The sequence below is a fragment of the Pteropus medius genome, unplaced genomic scaffold (genome assembly GCF_902729225.1).
Source record: "Pteropus medius unplaced genomic scaffold, Ma_sr-lr_union100, whole genome shotgun sequence".
Classification (NCBI taxonomy): domain Eukaryota; kingdom Metazoa; phylum Chordata; class Mammalia; order Chiroptera; family Pteropodidae; genus Pteropus; species Pteropus medius.
The window spans coordinates 4,128,833-4,143,205 of NW_024349798.1; the positions used below are offsets into that span (position 1 = coordinate 4,128,833).

The following is a 14,373-nucleotide window of genomic DNA, read 5'->3' on the forward strand; positions in this document are numbered from 1 at the left end:
ATCTGTCAAACTGAGTCATTAATAGACAGCCCAGAGATCTGCAGAGGGACCTCCTCAGATCTTCAGCTGAGGACTGAAGGATGCATGTGTGGGAGGAAACTGAGGCTGCGGTAGAATGCCCCCCCCACCCCCCGTCCAAACAGAAGGACCAACCTCAAGTGTCACCTGGGGCTGGGAACAGTAAAGCTTCCAGCAGGGGAGCCGACTCCACGTAAAGGTTCCCTTCACCCCTCTCACTGTAATGCCCCTGAACCATCCCTCCCTATAACTTTGTCCTGTTATATCTGTGATCCATAAAACCCTTTAATGAATCCTTCATGCCCATGAATAACTAATAAAGATCTCCCAGAACCTTCTGTCTCTGACCCATCCTTATACTGGCTAGTTTTCAGTTCATTTGAAAGCTGGCTCCTTCTCCACGCATCACCCAAGCCCCTCTCACCCATCTCCTAGACCCCTCCCAGAACGGGACCATCTAAAGCTTGGAAAGGCCTCTGGGTCTGGCTAGAGGAACAAGTCCTACATGGGACCACGGGGAGGCTGGCTCAGCCCTGGGCAGAGGGACCACCTCGGAGGAGGACAGGAAACAATGTGCACAGAATCATAAGGAGGAGGACAGGCAAGCCACTGGCACTTTCTGGTCCTCTTCTCCTCATCTAAAATGAAGATTCGTGCTAGGAAAGTACTGTGGGGCCATTGGGGAGGGTAGATCCAGGTCCTGATGCCTCCCATGTCTCCAGCTTGTTAAGAGGCTACAAGGCCAGGGTCTGCTGGGGTTTCCAGGCCTTCAGGGTACATAGCCCACAGAGCATACTGTAGTCACCCAGGTACACCTGCCCATCCTGGTGAGCAGGGAGGAAGGGCCCCATGGATCTCAGCCCATACCAGCATGGCCAAAAGTTCTGGAGCCAGGCGAGGACCCGCAAGGTAAAGGTAACCACCTCCCAGTCTTTTCCAAGCTCCTTCCTGAACTCCCAGGGCTGTAAGAACCCCCACCCCCACTCACCTCATCCCAGTCTGGCTGAGGTAGGAGGTCTGGAGAAGGGGTGCCTGGCCCCTTCTCCTCCACTGGGCGGAACAGGAAGAGGGTAATTGAATCAGCATTTCTCACCCCTTCTGGAACATTCCAACATGGAAAATCCACTAAGCAGCTGGGGAAGCAATTTAGGGACTTTAATTAAAGGCCGATGACTCTCCCACAGAGCCCCACCCCCCTACACACAGCTGGGAAGACCCACCACATATGCCCTCAGCGTGTTCTGACGTCCAGTTGGGCACCTGGCACTGGGGATGGTGGTTAGAACCACTTTGCATTGGGAGCGGGAGAGTAGAACAAACAAGTTCACCCTTTCTCTTTGTAGCTTCCAGAGTCTGCCTTCTGAGTTGGGCCTGGGCCCCAAAGCCAGACAAACTAGTGGCCCCCACAGCTCTGCATCCAAGAAGCTTCAGGAATGGAAAAATGGGTCACATTGGCAAGCTTGGGAAAGGGAGTCTAAGTGTAGGGAGGAAATGAGCCCAGAGTGAGAGCACAGCTGCTCTATCCTAAGGCTGCCTCCAACTCAGTGTGCACTTTCTGTAGGGAAAGGCATTCCAGGCAGAGGGAACAACATGTGCAAAGGCTGTGAGGTCAGAAAGATCATAGTAGGTGAAAGTAGCTAGCTGACAGGAGCAGAAGCTTAGGGGTAAAAGGAGCACATAGGCTAGAGAGGGGTGTGTGGCATGAGGGCACACCTCACCTCAGAGGGCTTAGCAGCTGCGATAAGGCATATGGTCTTCATTCTAGAAGCAATGGAGGTCGAGGAGAAGATTGGAGTGTTTTAAAATAATTGGATCTGGTTTACTCTGAAGATACCCCTCTGGCCACCATGCATGCAGACTGCTTATTACATGAGAATAAAAGAGGTGCCAGGACAATAGCAAGGGGCTCCTAAAGCCACCCAGGCATGAGATGGCAGAAGTTTGGACAAGGGTATGTTGAGGCAGAAGAGGAAACATGCATCAATCAGGCCAGAGCCAGGGCCTATCCTCCGTTTTCTCCTGCCCCTGCCACCAGAGTGGGCTGCCGTGCCATCCCTAAGCGGGGCCCCTGCACGGGGAATGGAGACAGAGCTGCCAAGCCCTGTGCTTGCTGTCCAGCAGGGGTTCCAAAACAGAGTGTTCTTCCTCACCATCGTTATCATGTATTGGGGCAGCCCACCCTCCACCCACATCAGTGGTCTGAGCTGCGGAGGAGGCTATGGGTGCATCTCACTCACATCTGCCCATATCAGCCACCACAGTTCCATCAAGATGGCCCTAGACTCATCCCCAGCCCTGCCCCTGGCCTGGCCCAGATGGTGGGCCTAGGGAAAATACCGGCCCCTGAGGACAGCTCCAGGTGGGAGTGTTTTCTTGGCACAGAACCAAGAGGAAAAGGGGTGGTCTCCTGGCTGCTGGAGACAGACGCCCCCATTTTCCTCTCGACCTCCTGCTGAGCCTCTTTTCACCCACCAACATCAGCGGGCCCCATGTTCATACCACAAGTGGCTCATGTGACTAAGACAGTGGCCACAGTGACTGGTGGGGCCACTGGCTCACATTCAGCCAGAGACAAGGGTGATGACTGACATGCTGTTGCTCCCCTGAAAATCATCCTTCATTCTGACCCTGGAGCCCAGGACAGGAAGTGGCACCAAGTAGCCCAGGGCGGAAAGGCCATATCAGAGCCAAGGATCTGATATGGACCCCAGGCCTAGGGTGCAGCAGCCACTGCCATGTCTTATAAGGGCCCAATGCAGCAAGAGTGTGCCAGGCCTGGGCCTAAGGGACCATGGAGGTCATTGTCAGGAAACTGGTGGGGACCTGGCAGACAGCACTGTGACCAGGAGCATGTAACAGTCATTACTGAGGAGCCTCACATTCCCGGGGAAGACAGGGGACAGGGCACCCCAGTCTGTCTGGCTCGACTAGGTTAGATGCTGAGCAGGCAGCTGGCCTGCAGATGGGCTTTCATCCCTGCCCATCCCCACCCCTCCCAGCCGGGTAAACACAGAACTAGGGCATCAAGGGCCTGGAGGAGTGAAGGGGCCCATTGAGTAGGTGTGCCCTGAGGCATGGGCCAGGTCTGTGGATGGGATCTGTGGTGTGGGCGTTGCCTATAGGCCTGGCCTGGCAGGGTTATGTGGGAAGCTGCTAGGAGGCTGTAGGAGGCACACAGGAGTCATCCTGCAGCCACTGTCCAGCAACTCCACTAAGACACCAAATCAGCTGAGGTCATGGGTACAGCCCAAAGAATTGGACAGACCTAGCTTTAATCCTGCCTCAGGACTCTGGTGGCCAACCTGGGGCCTTAGTTTCCTCATCCAGAGCATGGGACAACCCTTCTCAGGGCTAGGAAGAAAGCCGTAGGATGGCCTCCAGAGACACTAGGGCTATGCTGTGCGTCCCTGGGCAGGCCCTAAACCTCTCTGAGCCTCAGTTGCTCATTCATTTCACACCTCAACAGGTGTATAAGGATCAGGTTTGAACCACTCCTGGCACTCCAACAGTGCCCATTAGAGTTAGCTGGTGTGATTATCATTTCCGTGGGCAGTGGTACCTCCAGCTCCCACCCTCCAACCTTTAAGGTCATGTAGAAGAACACAGATCCAAACTTTATTTTTTAAATAGTTCTCTCTACCCAGAATGTGCACACAGCCTGCTCTAGCCAGATAACAGACATAAATTAAGATTACTGAGTGTCCCCAGGCAGGACATGAGCTGGCCTGGCCTCTCAGTCCCAGCCGAAGTCCTGGCCGGTCATCTGATAGAACTTGTGGTTGAAGGGCCTATAGAAATCCCGCAGGCGCTGGACCAAAGCCTCGGGCACTCGGGGGTGGGGCCGACCCTTGGACTTGCCCAAGCAGCGGGGATGGCTGCTCCCCTGGGCCTTCTTGAGGCAAGGGAACCCTTTGGTGGCATTGAAGTAGAAGTGCTTGTCTGTGACAACCCGTTTGAGGCCCAGAAAATCCTGCACGCGGCCAACCTCTCCAGCTGGGTCACTGACCAGGCGCTCGCCACTGACAAACAGGAAGTGCGACAGGGGAAAGTAACGCAGCCAGTTGTCCAGGTGCTGGGCGTAGAGGCCGATGCGCACAGCACTCCAGGCTGTGTCCACTGGGCCCAGGCCGTGACGGAAGGCCAGGGCACGGAAGCTGGGCAGGCCTGGGGTCTTGGAGAGCGTCTGCGCATAGTCAGAGATGGCCCGAGTCACGGGGTTCCGCACTACCACGATCAGCTTCATGTCTGGGGACATGCCATGGATGCGGCGAGGAGCCTCACGAGTCACAAAGTAGCTGGGGGTCTTCTCCATGGTGATCTGTCCGTCCAGGGTACGTGGCATCAGGCTCCTGTGGGACAGATAGGAGGAGAGGTGGGCATGAGCCAATGCTAGTGCCCTCAAGCCCTCCATATAGACCAGCCCCAAGGATAGGAGACTCACCTACACTTCCCAAGGAAGCTCCAAACCTCCAAGGTAGGCAAGCCGCCCAGACCGGACCCACCCTTCCTCAAGTGTTAGGGTAAGCAGCCTGGAATGTGGACTATGAGAGCACCCAGCCCCAGCACAGGCCAGCAGTGGGTCCCTTCACACCGGGCTGCCCACCCTAGCTAGACTGTATCCCAATCCTGACTCTGCTATGCCTCCCGCCCCAGAACAAGCCCCGTGAGGCCAGTGGCTTAAACTTGCTGTTCACAGGGCTCTGCCCACCCTCCCTAACCCTCAGGCCCCGGCACTGTAATTACTCCAGGTCACACTTTCATTAACGGGCAGATGCATCCCCTAAATTAGGCCATTAATTATTGATAACTATCTCAAGAAGGGCAGCCACCCTTCCTCTCACTGTCTCCCAAGCATAGCCTCCCTGCTCCCACCCTTTGATTACAGCTAATTCTCACTCACCGAATGCCAAAAGTCCCCAGCACAGCCCAGCACATTGGAGAACAGTAAGGTGGCCTGGGAACCCATCCCAAGACTCTAGCCCACCAGGGCCTCCCAGACCTGGCTCAGACCCCAGAGTGCAAGGCTGTGACTGCAGCATTTCTGATGATTTTTCTCATTCTGACCACTGGGAGAACACTGACCCCATCCCAACATTCTGAGAGAGTTGGCTGATGACAGCCCCATGACTGCCCCAAACTTGGAGAAGCCCCTCCTGAACACCTGAATGGGGCAGTGCTCAAGTACCCTGAGCACTGTCCTGAGACCAAGCCTCACCTGCCAGCCAGGCTGTACAGGGCAAGGTGGGGCAGCGCACTGCAGAGCCAGCTGAGCAAACAACTCGGAGGGAGGGTTAAAGGGAGGGTTGAGAACTAGGTCAATGGAGGCAGAGGCTGTGGGATCTGTGCTAGGAAGGAGCAGTCTCTGCCTGAGGCCTTGCCCTGCCTTCAGTCCTCTGAGGTTACTCCTCATCCCCCCCCCACCCCGCCTCCACTGGCAGCCTCCAGGTCTGTCCCCTGGCCTCCACCAGGAAGGTAATTAATAGGGGAAAGTTCAGGTTTCATACAGTCTAAGGGACCCCCACACTCAATCCCCTGGGAGGCAGGGCCCCAATCTCCTCTTTCTGCTCAGGCCCCCAATGAAACTCAAGCCTAGTGAACACACAGGTGAGCAGACCCACACACTAGGGTGCCTGGCTTGGAGGATATGGCGGGGGTGGGGGATGAGTCCCATAAACCACCCATGGCTTATGGGGAGATGGGTAGGCTGCATGGTCTTCTGGCTCTGGAAGCTTCCCCCAACCCTCAAAACAAGGCTGTAGGCAGAGCTGGTCTACAGGTGTCATGGAAGACAATTTCATTTCCCCATCATGGTGACAGATGGAGTTAGAACCTCCCTCCACCTCACTCACAGCCCCATTTCATTGACAGGAACACAGAGAGAAGTAGAGATGTTTGGGAAATGGGGATGGACACTGGCCTGTACCCCTCCCACCCTTGTACTGTATCTGCTAGAAGGAGGGTGTCAGCTTGGCCTCTGCTCCCAGACCCCCCTGCATCCACACCCTGCTTCGTGCCCTGGGAATCCAAGTGAGAACAGCACCCAGCCCTCCTGGGATAAGTTCAGTAAGACCAGGAGTGAGGGGGTGGGGTAAGTGACAATGCCAAGGGCAGAAGCCAGGACTGCAGCCTGCAGCGATCAGCTCAGGGGACCTTCCCTTTTCCCTGAGAGGGAGTCAGAAAAAGCGGAGTCTCCCCCACTGAACCTCACGGCTGAGACCCACAAAGAGAAGCCTGTGCCAGGACAGACAGCCTGCCATTTGTATCAGAAGTCACTGTCCCTCCCTTCGTTGCCCTCCTCAGGAAAGAAACCAGCACTGATTACTCTCGGACCCTCCTCTCCCATCTTTGACACCCCTTTCCCATCCCTTTCTTGCCCCAGGCACCAAATGACCCCAGGAGCACACCATCTTTACCCTCCCAGACTGGGCACTTTGAGTTGTGAACATCCTACACACACACAAAACGCTTCTGCCTGGGGGAAGGGAGCTGCAAGGGAGAACGCTGCCTCAGAAGTCAGAGAAGCAGAGGGGGGGAGGTGCCTCCTGAACCCAATCGTGGAAGGGGGATGGATATGGGGAGGAGACACAGACTTTCTAGGCCCACTCTTACAACAAACCAACTTTGAGATCTGAGATCTTTGGGATCAATTATTTATCCCCCCCCGGCCCTCAGCAGACTGTCCTGCCAGGGCACAGAAGAGGATGGGGATGGGGATTTGGGGGGATGAGAGAAACAGGACTCTGACCTCCATACAGCAAACATCTGACAAATTGTTCCCCAGACCCTCCCTCCCTGCTCATCTGGTCTGCATTTCCCTGCGGCTTCCATCCAGCCCCTGGCCACTCTCCCTCGTCTGTCTCATCTTCATGTCCCACACCTCCCCTGGGCTCCATCCAGCCCAGCCTGGGACCGAGCAGAAATCAGTTAGGGTTCCTGCATGAAACCATAGGGTGCTGAGGGTGGGGCATTGGTCCCAGTTGCAGGAGCCTCTACCCTAACACAGGGAGAATGGACTCACAGAAGCCGGGGTCCCTCCCCACACCTACTCAGACTCCTACTCCCTGTGTTAGCCCCAAGGAGTTTCCACAACTGCACCCCTCCTGTCTCCCCTCATTTTTCCCAAATACTATGGCCAAAGTACAGCCTCACCTGCCCGCAGACAGGGCAGCCCTCCTGATGAGACCTTGGGGTGCGTATACAGGGGACCCCAAAATCTACTGAACAGAAGATGCTCAGTGAGTGAGTGAATAGATGAGCAAAGACTGACTGAGTGTGGGGGTACTTGGGGGTCACAGTTCCCAAGTTGGAGGACCCTCAAGAATCTGAGGGGTGGGCTAACTGAAGTCCAGGGAAGGGGAAAGGTTTGGGCAAGGTCGACATTGGGCAGCCTCAGGATCTACCTGCTGAGGCCACAGGAAGGGCCAGTGTCACCTCCTGGAATGAGATCTGTCACAGTCCAGTGGGGGCAGGTGTCCCAGAAACTCGACTGAGTGCAGTGGCCACTCCTTCCCTACTCACTGCCCCAAGCCCCCCCACCCGCCCCACACACACATCCACAACAGGGCTCTGTACTTGGGGGAGGTTTAGCCAGCATCCCGAGAGCAGACAACGCTACCAGACTGTGCCCAGGTGCTAGGCACCCTCTTTGCAGCTGGGGAAACTGAGGCAGGGGTGGGCATTTTCAGAGCTCACTGCACGCTCAGAGTAGGTTGAAGGACAGACAGATTTAGAGACACAGGACACCTGCGAGAACATCAAGTCCACATTTGCACATGTCAGGACATGGCCACTGTCACATGCACTCCAGAAGCTCAGCCAGATTGGCTCCCATTAGCTCTGCACAAGCCAGTAAGGGGTAGGGGTTAGCCAGCCTCACCTCAGGGACAGCTCTGGATTAATGGGGTGAGACCACCAGGACCTAACCCTCTATATCCTCTGTACTCACCCCTCCCCCCAGTGGAGGTGGTTCTAAAAATGAGGAAGGAGAAGGTCTCTTCTCCACCAAAGTTAAATACGCTCCCGAATCCCCTGGCTCCCATCTTGGGCGCTCCAGTGTCCCAAGAACCCCTCCCCAGAGCTAAGGATCTGACTGTCAGTCTGGGTCTGGTACCTGCTGCCTCTCAGGCCCTTTGTCCTCCCAGACTTGTCCCTTAGAACTGGGGCATATGCCCAGGGCAGCCTGGAAGGGGTCTCAGGATCCCCAGCTCTTCGAGAATCTTTTTAGGGCTAAAACCGGTTCTAACCTTCCCTGAAGCCATTCATTAGCCCAGCACAGTGTCTCCCTCCAGCTCTTTGTAGTCAAAACTCTTGGGATAGATCACTGTGGGCTGTGAAGTTTGCATTACAGTTATCAGTGTGTCCTCCACCCTCCCGTCCCTTTCTCCCCACCTCCTCCTCCTTCTTGCCCCATCCGCTTCCCCCTCTGTCCTCTCCACCTCATGGAGAGATTGGAAATGCTTTAGGATGCCAGTGACACTGTCAGAGTGGGCAGTGAGCGGTCTCACTGAGCTCTGAAGATGCCAAGATTCAGCCAGTTGGGCCCATGAATGGACCAGCTCTCCCGCATCACCATCCAAATTCCCTAGGAACCCCCAACAGCAGCAACCCTTCAGAGCTCAGGAGCCAGGACCCCTGTTCTCACTGGGGCTCCTCCCAACCCCTGAGTGGTTTTAATGAAAAAGACAAAGATAGCAAATGGGGGTGGGGGTGAGGAATCTAGAAACAGAAACCGTGCACCTGGAAGTCAAGAGCGCCCAGTCCCGCCACTCCCCGCCACCCCCAAACCTCCACCCTCTCACTCTTCCACGCCTCCTCACCCCCCACCCCACTCCACCACTCCATCAGACCTTGGGCAGTATCCTCTCTGCCCCATAGGGGCTGATCCCAAGTCTGGGGATGAAGGGAGAGCTGCAGGGACTGGAGTGACTCACTCTCCATCTGTAAGCCCTCGTCTGCCCGCCCGCAGGAAGGGGATGGCACACCGCGGGCTGTGCGCAACTGATGAGGCAGCCGGCAGGGTCTCACACTCAGGCCTTCAGTGATAACCTCAGCAGGGAGCAGCTGGCGGTCCACAAGTCCCCAGAACAGGCTGCTTCAGCTGGGGCTGGGTGCTCCCCAACCTTCCGCACCGCATTCCAAGGCCATCCCAGGTTGGGGGCAGGGCAGCTATAGAGCCCCAGGACATGAAGCTGGGGTTCCAATTCCCACCCCTGGGCACTGACTCAAAGGCACTTTTCTCCTTCTTAAAGCCCAGACTTTCTCCTGACGCTCAGGACCACCAAGAATTCCTCTTCCCAGAATCGGAAGTCTTGGAGGGCAGTCGCTTTCTAGGAGACTGCAAGAATCCTGGAGCCCCCGTCCTAGGGTAACTGGCCAGCAGGGGAGGGGACTGAGCCTAACGCATTTCTAACGCTCCACAAACCCCACTGCCTTGAAACTGCTTTCTCGGCTGGATCGCACCCTCTCCCCTTCAGTCTCGCAGAGACCCCTGAGCAGCCCTGAACCAGGGCTTCCCCTGTAGTTGTTTAAGTTTCTGGGAGACCCCCGCCAGCGACTGCCCCTCTTTTTCGTAAAATCTGCAGTAGGAGGGCCGCGTCCTCAGGATCAAGCCTCGGCTCCCCCACCCAGGCTGGTCTCAACCCGCGATGATGCTCGGACCTCTCTCTGCCGCGTCCGGGGTGAAACCCCAGGAGTGCACCACACTGTTTCCGAGAAGGCACCCGCCAGGGCACGCACGGAAGCCGATGGGGTGGAAGGGCCCGGGCGCTCACCGGTACCAGGCGAGGCCGCGCTCGTACCACCTGTCGAAGAAGTGGGGCTCGGAGCCCAGCGCGCGGACGTCAGGGTGCAGGCGCAAAAACTCCAGCAGGGCGCGCGTGCCGCCCTTCTTCACACCCACGATGAGTGCCTGCGGGAAGCGCCGGCGGCCCGGGCCGCTGGCCACCGGCAGGACCAGTGCCCCCGGGGTGAGGGAGGCGCGGGGCGGCTCGGCGGGCGCCGGGGCAGGCGCAGGGACGCGGGCGGCCGGCGGGCAGCGGCCCGGGAGGGCGCAGAGGCAGTAAACGCCCAGCACCAGCGCGGCGAGCAGCAGAGGCGTACGGGGAGCCCGCAGCACGGCACCTGGCCCTGCCCCCGCGCCATGGCCGCCTCCGGCCCCGCCGCCCAGGCCGCCGCTACCTGCCATCGGGCCGCACCGTGCCCAGGACCGGGAGTGGGGGCTGCAAGAGGGCTCGCATCCCGGTCCGCGCAGCGCTCAGCCGGCTGGCGCCCGGCTTCTGCTCTGCGTCCAGCAGCCCCACAGTCCACGAGCGGGCGCGGGGCGGGGCCGGAATGCCCCGCCCAGACCAGAGGCCCCGCCCCACCTATGCCCCCGCCTGGCCTGGGACACGCCAGCACCCATGGACGCCGCGGCGCGACTCCGAGCCTCAGAGGATACCTGGACGCGCCCGCTGAAAGACCCTGGGTTCCGGCCCTCTCGGCTCCAGGTCTTCACCCTTTCGTTCTGGGATGGGGCGTCGGTCCGGTCGCAGGGCAGTGACAGGACTGCGCTGTGGGCCCCAGCACCGGCTCTTAAAAGGCCGATCCCTCCGCTCGCGCGCCAGGGAGGCGCGGTTGGTTCGCTGGCTGAACAAGTGAGCCAAGGAGGCACGTGGACACGGACCTCTTGCGCAGATGGGTTCCCTGAGAAGTCTGCGGCGGGAATGAGGAGCACCTTACTGACAGCTTGCCATTCATCAGAGTCACAGCTCTGGTGGCCGAAGAGGGCTAGCCAAATATGATTACTATTTTAGAGTTGGGAGACAGGCTCAGGGAGGAGAGGCGTCTTGCCCAAGAGCCCAGTGAAATTCAGACTTCAGTCTTCTGACCCTTCTACAGTGTCACCATCTGTCTGCACAGCCTAGTCCACCTGGGGTTGCCCTGGGGTGTCAGTGATCCATCTCTGACATTGGCAAAATGGCTCCGATTGGAAATGCGAAAGACTCAGGGAGACCTGTGCTGGGAGAAGTAGAAGCAAGAGCCCAGGGGCTGGCCTAGGAGCTCCCTGTGAGGGGCAGTGAGATTCAAGGGCCACTCAACAGTTATGGAACTTGCTAGGCACTGGACAGTCTGCAGGAGATTTATGCACCCCTAAGTTCACTGAACCTCCAGCACAGCACAGAGAAGGAAAGCAGAGAGGAAAACTGGGCCAGGAGAAACTGAGCAAGCAACAGTCCCAGGTAGAGACAAACTTGGATTCATGTCCTCTCTGCACCACTTCCTGGCAACACAGTTGGTGCTGGGTGTGCACGTGCCCACAAAAGAGGCCAGCCTCTGTCCAGCTGATACTCAAGGGCTTCTGCCCTGGGTTCTGCTCATTAATGAGCCATTCATGGGCCTAATGGCATCTGGGCATGTCCCAGCATCCTGGGGCACCTCCAGGGCGTAGGGGGCCTCCGTGACCTATAAACATTTCCAGAGCTCCCACGCAGTGGCAGCCCTGGCCAGAGAAGGACATGCAGAGCCAGTGGGGTGAAGACCACTGGCCGAGGCCCCAGCCAAGGTTCCAGACACCAGACCTGCACCAGCTTGTCAGGGCAGGACTCAGCCAGGAACCCTGTAAGTGGGTTGTTGGTACAGCAATGTCTGGGATGCATGCTGGCACACGCAGGGTCACAGGAAGTTCTTGTCTAGCAGCACTCACCCACAGTCCCAGCAGCCACCATTCAGGGCTCTAAATTCCAGCATTAAACCCTGGTGGCCTCTCCATCTCCCTGCCCCAGCACAGGCATGGTCATTTCCACCTCCTAGCCTTTGCTCATGCTGCTCCCCTTGCTGTGATCGTCTTTCCCTTAGGCCCCCACACCTGCTTGAGGACGGTCCAGGAGGAATTTACCAAGAACAGCAAGACACTGAATACACTGGGGAGGGAGGAGGATGTGGCAAGGGAGTGATGTCCAGGGATAAGAAGTCTTGGCTCAGAGAGTTGGGCCGCTGACCCCCTCCTTCCACCTACCATCTGGTTCTCAGGCGAAGGGTGGATGCTAATCTGGTGACACCTAGGACGACAACCTTGGGACATTTGTTCACTAGTGTCATCTCAGCACTTAATAGAGTCCGGCACCCATTAAGCCACTAGTGGAAGAATATAAATGGAGGGAGAGGTCAAGGAAGGCTTTCTGGAGGGATGATGGTCAGGTGAGGAGCAGGAGGACAGCATCCCAGTTGTCATGGGGACAGTCTCAACAGCAGAGAGCACAATGCAGGGAGCGAGTGAAGAACGGGGACAGAGTCTGAGGCCCATCCTCAGTATGAGAGGGAGTGACCCTCAGAGTCCAGCCTGAGGCTAGTCCCAGCTCCGCCTTTCTCTGGAATGTGCCCTCAGGTTCCTATCACTTCAAGCCTCCAGCTCCTTTTTGTAAGATGGAGAGCTCAGTCCTGACTCTGAAGTAATAGCTTCATTTAAACATAATTCCCACACCTTGCAATTCAGTCACTTAATGAGCAGAATTTAGAGGTTTTCACTATATTTACAATGTTGTACAACCATCACCACAATCAATTTTAGAATATATCCATCACCCTAAAAAGAAATTTCATACCCATTAGCAATCACTCCCCATTTTACCCTCTCCCAGCCCCCAGCAACTACTAGTCTACTTTTCATCTCTATGAATTTGCCTGTTCTCCACATTTCATATCAGTGGAATCATACAATATGTGGCCTTTTGGGTCTGACTTCTTTCACTTAGCGTGGTGTTTTTGAGGTTCATCCACATTGTGGCATGTGTCAGGGCTTCATTCCTTTTTTATTGCTGAGTAATACTCCGTTGTATAGATAGGCCACATTTTATTTATGTAATCCTCAGTTGATGGACACTTGGGTTGTTTCCACCTTTTAGTTATTTTGAATAATGCTGCTGTAAACATTCATTTACAAATTCTTGTGTGAACATGTTAGGTATATACCTAACACTGCAATTGCCGGGTCAGACAGTAAGTCTGTGTTAAGCCTTCTATGAAGAGTCTTTTTGAAGATTAAACTTGGGAATTTCAGAATCTGCCTTCCCTCCCCCCAGGATCTTCACACTGCCTCTGCTCTGCCTTGGCATCAGGGTCCAACCCCAGCTCTCCCCTGGCTTCTTCCTGTGACCTAGGGATAGTGGATTCCCCTCTCTGAGCCACACAGTGAAAAGTGACTTTGGGGTCCCAAAAGAGACCGGGTAATGGGGGCACGGAGTGGGTGGCTATCCCTGCATCTCCTGAGAGGACCTACCTTCTGCCCTGTGTGTTCAGGACAGGAAACAGGGGTCAGCAAGTCCCTTCTGCCCAGTCGGATCTCCCTGGATACCCTTGGCTTTGAGAGTCCAGCATAGCCCGAGCTCAATTCCCTTGTCACCTCATCTGGACGCCCTGCCCACACAGGATGGCCAGGAAGAGGTTTGTCTTTCCATCCTCCTTTGATTAGCTATCAGACATGCAGATAGTCAGGTTTCATATGGTGGCCAAGAGTAGGGGAAATTTGGGAGAGGGGGCATGCTGAGCTGCTCAGGCCACTGAGCCAAGTAAACACCATCCCTGGGGGAAATGACAAGGAGGACTAGAGCAGAGGGAGACAGAGAATGCAAGTCCAAGGAGGGAGTCCTAGGGAGCAAGGTCATGGTGGGAGGAAGACACAGCCTAGCCTCACAAATTTGTGACCCAGCTGTCCAGCTATGTTTGTGTCCCCTTCACAGACTGTAATTATTTCTTTGTGGGTGATTTTGATCCCTATCTGTCTCCTTCACCTACCCATGAGCTCTGCAAGGGCATAGACAGGGTTAGTCTTGATCCCTTCTCCGTGCCTAACATGGTGAGTGCTCATAGGTGTTTGCTGAGTGACTGAGTGTGTGTATGTGTATGCGTGTGTGTGACTGAGAGAGTCTATATGTGGGCTCCTTTCCCATGCTCCTCCCCACCTCTTTCCTAGCCTGTCCCCTTCCTCAAGGTAGGCACCCCCAGCCCGGGCACCCAAAGGACAGGATGTGCAAGCAGCTGCCCCATTCAGGAAAGTAATTAATAAGCTCCTCCATGGGGGACAGCTGGGGGAGATTTCACACTTGTGGGGCTTCCAGGAACTCCTTCCCCTAAAACCACACCCTCACCCCCAAGACCCACTCCCACAGCCTGTTGGGATTCCAAGGGGAGGGGACTGCAGATGAGGGCGGGCCCAGCTGTCCTTGATTTATGTGAAGTTTTTCCACTTCAGATGCCAGATTTGCCTGAGCATATAGAGGATGTGGTTTCCTCCTGGGGAGGGGCCCCTCAGAGACGTCTACCCACCTACACAACCCACCCCCACAGCCCAATGTTCCCAGTTCCTGCTGGTAAGGAACGGGG

At 56.3% G+C, this 14,373-nt stretch overlaps 1 protein-coding gene across 1 annotated transcript; it reads right to left on the minus strand.

Moving 5' to 3' along the window:
- Positions 1 to 3,388: 3,388 nt before the first annotated feature.
- Positions 3,389 to 10,331, minus strand: HS3ST6 (heparan sulfate-glucosamine 3-sulfotransferase 6). Its single transcript, XM_039884926.1, has 2 exons — positions 9,789 to 10,331; positions 3,389 to 4,367 (listed from the first exon to the last, which is right to left on the minus strand). Exons 1-2 carry the CDS (start codon positions 10,199 to 10,201, stop codon positions 3,752 to 3,754), a joined length of 1,029 nt encoding a protein of 342 aa, XP_039740860.1. The 5' UTR covers positions 10,202 to 10,331; the 3' UTR covers positions 3,389 to 3,751.
- Between the last annotated feature and the right edge of the window lie 4,042 nt (positions 10,332 to 14,373).

Bases quoted from the DNA above. Each gene is read 5' to 3' on its own strand.
- HS3ST6 (XM_039884926.1), bottom strand. From the start codon at position 10,201: ATGGCAGGTAGCGGCGGCCTGGGCGGCGGGGCCGGAGGCGGCCATGGC. The intron at 4,368-9,788 runs GTGAGCGCCCGG...TCTGTCCCACAG, and splicing joins CGCGGCCTCGCCTGGTACCG to GAGCCTGATGCCACGTACCC.